A 9,441-nucleotide genomic window follows, 5' to 3' on the forward strand; every position below is an offset into this window, starting at 1 on the left:
AAAAATTTTAAAAATTAGCTGGTCTTGGTGGCACATGCTTGTAGTCTCAAATACTTGGGAGACTGAGGTGGGAGGAGTTCCCTTCAGCCCAGGAGTTAAAGACTGCAATTAGCTATGATTGCACCATTGCACTCCAGCTTGGGCGACAGAGTGAGATCCTACCTCAAAAAAAGTAAACAAAAATGACCACTGCATCCAAACATGAAGTTTTTGAGAATTTTAAAAAGACACTTATTTGCTTTAGAATTTCTCATTTCCATGTGAGACCCATTCCTCTCCTTCAGCATTTCTAATTGCTTTTTTCCATATCATTAAAATACTAGATAATTTGCTCATTTAGAATGGTAATTATTTACTGAATATTTTCTTCCTCTAGAATTCTGGTTCTTCTTGAAGGCAGAGATACATTTCTGTTTAATTCATTCATATATTATAAGAATATTGAACACCGCCTGATATGTGGAAGGCACTCCATATTTGTTCAATGAATCAATAAATGTTTTCTTATTAATTGTTCTGATTTTTACCTCCTTAGGCCAGCCTTTATTATTGCCATATAAGCCTTCTGGTAGTATGAAGATGTACTATGTTCCACAATTAAGACAAATGCCTCCATCTCCGGATTCCAAGTCAGATACCACCGTTGAGAGCTCACATTCAGGTATTAAGCAGAAATTATTTAAAATTTTATTTTCTGAGATTTTTTTGTGTGTTGACTGGTTGATTCTGGAATGACCAATGAAAATTCAGTTCTCTTTAATCCTTCAGTGAAATTTGGAGCTTTTCATGCCTTGATCTCTAGTTCATATGAGTGAGTTATTTGATCAGATATAATATGTATACAGTTGTTTGGGTTGGTGGACTCCATCTAGGGCAAAATTTCTAAGCTTAGTTGGTTCACAGTGCCCTTAAGTGCAACTTCCCAACCCTTGGGATAAGATTGGACACAGCCCTTCTCATTTCCTCCCTTTTTTAAAAATAGCAACTGCCAAAATCCAGCTTTGCAAAGACTCAATAGCATTGGAAGGAAGATAGCATTACCTGATGTTGTCACTTTGAACTACCTTGGACTAGTAGTTTATGTAGTACACCAGACGTCAGATATCACGGTTCTTTCCCTACAATTTAAAAATATCCTGCAGCATCCCTGTGAATTCACTACAGGGGAATGCAGAGTTAGGAAACAGATGGCACCTCATGAGTCGGGGTCTCACTTTGTTGCCCAGGCTGGAGTGTCTGGCATGATCACAGCTTACTACAGCCTCAAACTCCCGGGCTTAAGTGATCCTCCTGCCTCAGCATCCTTAATAACTCGAACTCCAGGTGTGTGCCACCACACCCAGCTGATTTAAAAAAAAAAATTATTTTGTAGACACAATGTCTCAGTATATTTATTAGGCTGGTCTCAAGCTCTTGTCCTCAAGTGATCCTCCTGCCTCAGCCTCTCAAAGTGCTGGGATTACAGGCATGAGGCACTGTGCCTAGCTTTGAGCTATTTGCATACCAACATTCATAACAGCATTATTCACAGTAGTCAAAAGGTGGAAACAGCTCATGTGTCTGTCAATCTATGAATAAACAAAATGTGATTTATATATATAATGGAATATTATTCAGCCTTAAAGAGGAATGAAATTCTGGTACATGCTACAACATGGGTGAACATTAGGCCAAGTAAAATAAGCCAGTCAGGAAAGGACAAATATTATAGTGAGTTTACTTAAATGAGATACATAGAGTAGTCAGATTCATGGAGACAGAAAGTAGAATGGTGTTTATCAGGGGCTGGGGGGAAGGGAGAATGGGAAGTTATTGTTTAATGGGTACTGAGTTTAAGTTTAGGAAAATGAATAAGTTTTGAAGGTAGATGGTGGTGACAGTTGCATAACAATGTGAATATACTTACTGCCACTGAAATTAAGTATAATTAATTAATGTCCACTTAAAATGGTTAAAATGATAAGTTTTATGCATATTTTACCACAATTTTTAAAATATGAAAAAAGCTATCAAAACAACCTAATAGAATTTTAAAACTAGATATCTATCTTCCGAGTCACTGTTATATATATGAAATTAGCAAAATAACATAGAGCAAGAACAAGAAACAAAGGAAACTTTAAGATAGCATAAACAATTAAATCAGGTGAGTAAAAATACAATAAAACGTCTTTAACTATGATAAATAATTTTAGCATACATTAGCATTCTCTCATATATGCATTTAACTTAAGTTCGCATAGATATATTTAACAAAAGAGGAGAGAAATAATTTTTGATGTGTAGATGTTTTATGTACTCTATTGTCTATGAATATATGACCATGGAGGAGTATGAAATGGAATATGGGAAACCTCCTTCTCAAAGTTCACTGTCGTCCTCATTTGCCTTTTATAGTGTAAGTATCTTTTTTTTTTTGAATTGGGGTCTCACTCTGTCGCCCAGGCTGTAGTGCAGTGGCATGTCATGGCCATCACAGCCTCGACCTGCTGGGCTCAGGCAGTCTTTCTGCTTCAGCAGAAAGCTGGAACTTTCTGGAACTTTCCAAATAGCTGGAACTACAGATGTGTGCCATCATGCCCAGCTAGTTTTTTGATTTATTGTAGAAATGAGGTCTCACCAAGTTGCCTAGCCTGCTCAAACCCGTGAACTCAGGCAATCCTCTCACCTCCACGTCCCACAGTGCTGGGATTATAGGTGTGAGCCACCATGTTCAGCTTAGTGTAAGCATCTTATCTTGCTTGCCTGAATGGGACTCTAGAGTTTGAAGAAATGTCTTTTTGGTACATTGTGGTTCCTAATCACAATTCAGGTATTTCATTAGGTGCTCAGATTTAGGCACAGTGATATATTGCACTCCTGGAGGAAAAAGTGGACACTGGTGGGTTTATTGAGCAGACAGGATTCACTTTAAACATGTGCCCTCCTAAGGGAACTTCAAGGGTGATTTTGATCCTGTGTGGCAAGGGTCTCACCTTACATGCTGACTTTAAATGCTAAATTCCATTTAAAATATGTCTTGAGTGGAAAAAAAAGAATGAAAATATATATGGTATGATCCCAGTATATGTTCACTTAGAAGAATATATAAAAAGGTTTGACTGGGCTTTCTTTTATTGTTTCATTCATACTTTCCTGAATTTTCTATAATGATTGGGTTGATTTTTTTTTTTCTTTTTTTTTGGTGATGGAAAGCTATTAGCTCATGTTCCCTTGTTTTTCAGACAATAGGTATTAAAGCTGTTCCAGGCAGATAATATACTAGGTGCTGCAATTCATAAGAGTGTGTAAAATAAACATGGCTCCTAGTATCATGGAGTTTATATTCAAGTTGAGGGACAAATATTAAGCAAATACACCACAAATAAGTAATCACATTTATAATAATTATAAATGATACATGCTAAGAATAAAGAAGAGTTATAATAACAGGTGGACCCAGTTTTGTTTTAGGAGCTTATGAAGGTCTTTTCAAGGAGAAAAGTTTCTAGCTGAGATTTGGGGGATAAGACTGAATCAAGCAGGTGGAGAATGGAGGGCGAGAATGTTCTGGCCAGAAAGAGTAGGATGGATAAAGCTTCTGAAGCAGAAAAGAGCTTGATGCATTTGACAAATGGAAAAAAAGACAATGTGGATTGTTAAAACAAACACAGTTTCAATACATTTAAACATCTAATTGGCTTTTATTAGCACTTCATGAGGGGCAATTTCCCATTCTGTACATAGAAAAGGTACTCCACTGAGCCTGGCAGAACAGTTTTTTTTTTGTTACTGTTTCTATTTATTTTTATAGATTTAGGGGCTATAAGTGCAGTTTTGTTAAATGGATATATTGTGTAGTGGTGAAGTCTGGGCTTTTAGTGTACCTATCACCTAAATAGTGTACATTGTACCCAGTGGGTAAGTTTTAATTCCTCACTCTCTCCTAGCCTCCCATTTTTTTGTTTCCAGGGTCTGTTACTCCACTCTTTATGTTCATGTGTACTCATTGTTTAGCTCTTTCTTATAAATGAGAACATATGGTATTTGACTTTCTGTTTCTGAGTTATTTCACTTAGAATAATAACCTTCAGTTCTATCCATGTTGCTGCAAAAGACTTGAATGATTTCATTCTTTTTACTGCTGAGTAGTATTCCGTGTGTGTGTGTGTGTGTGTGTGTGTGTCATTTTCTTTGTCCAGTTATTCATTAATAGACACTTAGGTTGATTTCAAGAGTTAGCTATTGCAGTAGTGCTGTGATAAATATAAATGCAAGTGGCTTTTTAGTATAATGGCTTCATTTGGGTAGATACCCAGTAATAGGATTTCTGGGTCAAATGGTAGTTCTGCTTTTAGTTCTTTGAGAAATCTCTATACTGTTTTCAATATAGATTGTACTGATGTATATTGCCATCAACATTATCTGTTTATTTTTCTTTGTATCCTCGCCAGTGTCTCTTGATTTTTGTCTTTTTATTTCTTTTCTTTTTTTTTCTTTTTTGAATTGGAGTCTCACTCTGTCACTCAGACTGGAGTGCAGTGGCTGCTCCCGGCCACCGCAGCCTCGACCTGGTGGGCTCCAGCAATCCTTCCATCTCAGCCTTCCAAGTAGCCGGAACTACAGGCGCGCACTACCACGCCCGGCTCATTTTTTAATTTATTGTAGAGATGAGGTCTCACCAAGTTGCCCAGGCGGGTCTCGAACCCGCGGGCTCAGTCAGTCCACTCACCTCAGCCTCCCAAAGGTGTGGGATTACAGGCTGAGCCACCGAGCCTGGCTGTCTTTTTAATAGTAGCCATTCTGACTGGTATAAGATGGTATCTCATTGTGGTTTTAATTTGCATTTCTCTAATGATTAGTGATGTCGAGCATTTTTCACATTTTTATTAAATTCTCAAAAGCAAATAAAGCAAAAACAAAAATAGACAAATGGGGCTTAATTAAACTAAAAGGCTTCTTCACGGTAAAAGAAATAATCAACAGAGTAAACAAACTACAGAATAGGAGAAAATATTTGCAAATTATGCATCTGACAAAGGACTGATATCCAGAATCTGTCAATTATATATCTGACAAAGGCCTAACATCTAGGATCTTTAGGAAACTCAAATGTGCTAAAAAGAAAAAAACAAACAGCCCCATTACAAAGTAATAGACACTTCTCAAAAGAAGACATACGAGCAGCCAGCAGATACATGAAAAAATGCTCAGCCTTGCTAGTCATTAAAGAAATGCATATCTTAAAACCACACTGAGATACCACCTAACTCCAGTCAGGATGGCTATCATCAATAACTCAAAAAACAACAGTTGCGGGAGAGGGTGTGGGGAAAAGGGAACACTTCTACACTATTGGTGAGAGTGTAAACTAGTACAACCCCTGTGAAAGAACAGTTTGGCAATTCTGAAAAGACCTAAAACTTGACCTTCCATATGACCCCGCAATCCCCCTACTGGGAATATACCTGGAGGAACTCAAATCACTCTATGAAAAAGATACCTGCACATGTATGTTTATTGCAGCATTGTTCACAATAGCAAAAACATGGAACCAACCGTACTGCCCATTAAAAGAGAACTAGATTTTTAAAAAGTGTAGTACATATACACAATGAAATATTACACAGTCATAAAGAAGGATGAAATTATGAACTTCGCAGCAACTTGGTTGGACTTAGAGTCTATAATACTGAGTGACCTATCACAGAAACAAAGAACCGAGTATCACATGTTCTCACTCATAAGTGGGCCTTGAACAATTATCGTAATACTATAAGAAAGAGATTGGCAGTAGTGGGAAACTGCCAGGGATTGGAGGGTAGGAATGGCAGTAATGCGAAACTACTGGGGGTGGGAGCACATCTCATCAACAAGGGTATCTGCATAATGAACATTTGTATTCCTAACCCTGAATTGTACCCTACATCTTTAAAAAATCCCAAAGAATTCAAACAACTCAACAAGAAAACAAAAACAAATAGCCCCATTAAAGAGTGGGCAAAGGATATGAACAAACATATTTCAAGCAGCCAACAAACATATAAAGAACAGTTGATTTTTATAAGGTAACCAGAATAGGATCAAGGAAACAATACAGACAGTCCTCGATTTATGATGGTTCAACTTTACAGTGGTACAGAAGCAATACATATTTAGTAAAAGCCATAATTCAGTGCAGTATTTAATAAATTACCTGAGATATTAAACACTGTGTTATATGATTTTGGCTACTTGTAGGCTAATGTAAATTTTCTGAATATTTTTAAGGTAGACTGGGATAAATTATGATGCTTGATAGGCTAGGTGTATTAAAAGCATTTTTGCCATTTGATATTTTCAATATACAATGGATTTATAAAGATATAACCCCATTGTAGATTGAAAATCATCTGTAATACCCCCCCCCCAAAAAAAACACCACATATTGGTTTAATATCAGGTAACTTCAGGGTTCTTTCCTTGCAAGGATTAAAGAAGAGAGAGTTTTTTTTACGCCAGTTCAGGTTGACTGTGCTCGTTTTAATTAGTTGCTGTGAATCTCCAGTTTTTAGGAAAAAACTAGTCTATCTGGGGATTTCTCCACTTCTTTAAAGTTTCAGTTTAATTGTATGACAACTTAACACAAGTGGCTTCATTTTGGTTTGGTCTGTTGGGGCCTATTGCAGGAACTCAGTCCAAAATAATGACCTCCTATTAATTTTATTTAATAAGATGGAGCAGAGTGGTGGGTAAATATGGTTAAGTAGGTTCAAGATCATGCAGGTCTTGCAAACTGTATTAAAGCATTTGGATTTTATTCTAATAGGCAATTGTGGTTTGATTTACATTTGTAAAATTCATTCTGGCTGCTATGTGGAAAAATGTCTTTTAAAGAGAAGGCAGAGAGCTAAGTTGGAGAGGGTCCAAGAGAAAGTAAAGACAGTGGTTAGTTAGAAGGCTGTTGCAGTAGTCACAACCAGAGATAAAGCATCTAGGATCACAGATATGTAAGTAGTGATGGGTAGAAGTAGATAGTCAACTTTCTTTTAGGAAATTGCTCCTCCTGGATTTAGTAGTGTAGAGTATGGAGCATGAAGGAGAAGACGGCAAAAAAAAAAAAAAAAAAAGTAATGTCCAGTTTTCTAGACAACTGGGTGAATAGAGGTACCATTTACTGAGATGGAGATTGAGGAAGAAGCAGATTTGGGGAAGATGATCAAAATAGTCTGCTTTGGACATATTAAAAAATGAGATTACTATTATATATCAACATAAAGATTGTTAAGTCTACAATTAAATGTAGGGAGAGTTGCTTTGAAAATGTTAAAGTAAAGAAGATAATTTGACTTCCTCTTTTCCTATTTGGATACCCCCGATTTCCTTCTCTTGTGTGATTGCTCTAGCTAGGGCTTCGTACACTATGTTGAACAGGAGGGGTGAAAGTGGGCAACCTTGTTTTGTTCTGGTTTTCAGGGGAAATGCTTTGAGTTTCTGTCCTTTTAACGGTATATTGGCTGTGGGTTATTCTTAGATGGCTCTCAGTATTTTGAGATATTTTCCCTCTATGCCTAGGTGTTCAAGGGTTTTCATCAAGAAGGGATGCTGGATTTTGTCAAAAGCTTGTTCTGCATCTAACGATATAATCATGTGAATCCTATTTTTACATGTGTTTATGTATTTAATTACATTTATGGTCTTGTGGATATCGAACCAACCCTGCATCCCAGGGATGAAGCCTACTTGGTCATAGTGAATAATTTTTGATATGTGTTGTTAGATCTGATTTGCTAAAATCTTGTTGAATATTTTTGCATCTATGTTCATAAGAGATATTGGCCTGTAGTTCCCTTTCTTTGTTGGATCTTTACCTGGTTTAGGATAGCAGTGTGATGTTAGCTTCATAAAATGATTTGGGGAGAGTTCCATCTTTCTCAATTGCCTGGAATACTTTCAATAGGGTTGGTGTCAGTTCCTCCTCGTATGTTTTGTAGAACTCTGCTGGAAAGCCATCTGGTCCAGGACTTGTTTTTGTAGGTAGTTTTCTTATGATGGAGTTGATTTCCTGGGTTGTTATTGGTCTATTTAACGTCTTAATGTCTTCTTGTTTCAACCTTGGGAGGTTGTGTGATGTCAGAAGGTCCTCCATTTCATTTAGGTTTTCGAGTCTGTTTCCATGCATAGTACTCTCTGATAACTTTTTTGTATTTCTTTGGGGACTGTTGTGATTTGAACCTTTTGAAAACCCAAGAGAATCTGTCAAAAACCTTCTTACATCGATAAAGGACTTTGGCAAAGTCTCGGGGTACAAAATCAATGTACAAAAAACAGTCACAATCTTATTCACCAACAACAAACAGGCAGAGAACCAAATAAAAAGCACAATCCCATTCATAATAGCCACAAAAAAAGTGAAATATCTTGGCATCTTCCTAACCAGAGATGTGAAAGACCTTTACAACATAAACTACCAAACACTGCTCAAAGAAATTAAAGAAGGCACAAACAAATGGAAAAATATTCCATGTTCATGGATTGGAAGAATTAACATTGTTAAGATGTCCATCCTACAAAAGGTAATCTATAGATTGAACACAATACCCATTAAATTTACAAACATCATTCTTTAGACCTGGAAATGATAATATAGAATTTCATATGGAAACATAAACGAGCATGAATAGCCAAAGCAATCCTCAGCAAAAGAAACAAAGCAGAAAGTATCACACTTTCAGACTTCAAACTTTACTATAAGGCTAAAATAATTAAAACAGTCTATTATTGGTACAAGAACAGACATATGGACCTATGGAACAGAGTAGAGATTCCTGAAGCAAAACTTCAATTTCTCAATCGACAAAGCCTCTACCACCAACCACTGGGGAGAGGAGAAAACCTATTCAGTAAATGGTGCTGGGAAACCTGGCTGACCACATACAAAAGATTAAAACAGGACCCCTACCTACACAAAAATCAACTCTAAATGAATCAAAGACCTAAAGGTAAATCTCAGATTGTAAGAACCTTAGAAAATGCAGGAGACACCCTTATGGACATTGGAACTGGCAACCAATTCCTGATCAAAACCCCAAGTGCTCATGCCATAAGAGATCAGATAGACAAGTGGGACCTCATTAAACTGAAAAGCTTCTGCAAAGCAAAATAAACCATTCACAGAGCAGGGAGACAGCCCACAGAATGGGAAAAAATATTTACTAGCTGTATATCTTGCTTACCTAGCTCTTATTGCCATACACATATTAGGAGCTCAGGAAATACATGAAGTACAGGATCATGGATTGCCGGAGACCAGCTCCAGCCGGGTTCAGGGTATCCCAAAGGTGGAGATGGTGTCGGCGATTGGGGGAAGAAGAAACAGAGAAAGAGAGAATGAGAGAAGGAGACTGGAGTCCAGTCTAATGCAGAAGCGATGTGTGTGTTATTGGGAATTACAACGGGTCTTTTATACACAAAGTCAGATGT

General features: G+C 37.1%; 1 protein-coding gene across 1 annotated transcript in view; it reads left to right on the top strand.

Moving 5' to 3' along the window:
* Nucleotides 1–535: 535 nt before the first annotated feature.
* LOC103257151 (Alstrom syndrome protein 1-like) overlaps nucleotides 536–9,441 on the top strand; it is a gene marked incomplete at its 5' end in the record, with an annotated part of 67,499 nt that continues 58,593 nt past the window's right edge. Inside the window, one exon of the mRNA XM_008054878.2 lies at nucleotides 536–661. Within this exon, the coding sequence (XP_008053069.2) occupies nucleotides 536–661 (126 nt within the window). The remainder of the gene's footprint in view (nucleotides 662–9,441) is intronic.

Source organism: Carlito syrichta, unplaced genomic scaffold (assembly GCF_000164805.1).
Source record: "Carlito syrichta isolate Samal-C Ts95f unplaced genomic scaffold, Tarsius_syrichta-2.0.1 Scaffold80100, whole genome shotgun sequence".
Taxonomy (NCBI): Eukaryota; Metazoa; Chordata; class Mammalia; order Primates; family Tarsiidae; genus Carlito; species Carlito syrichta.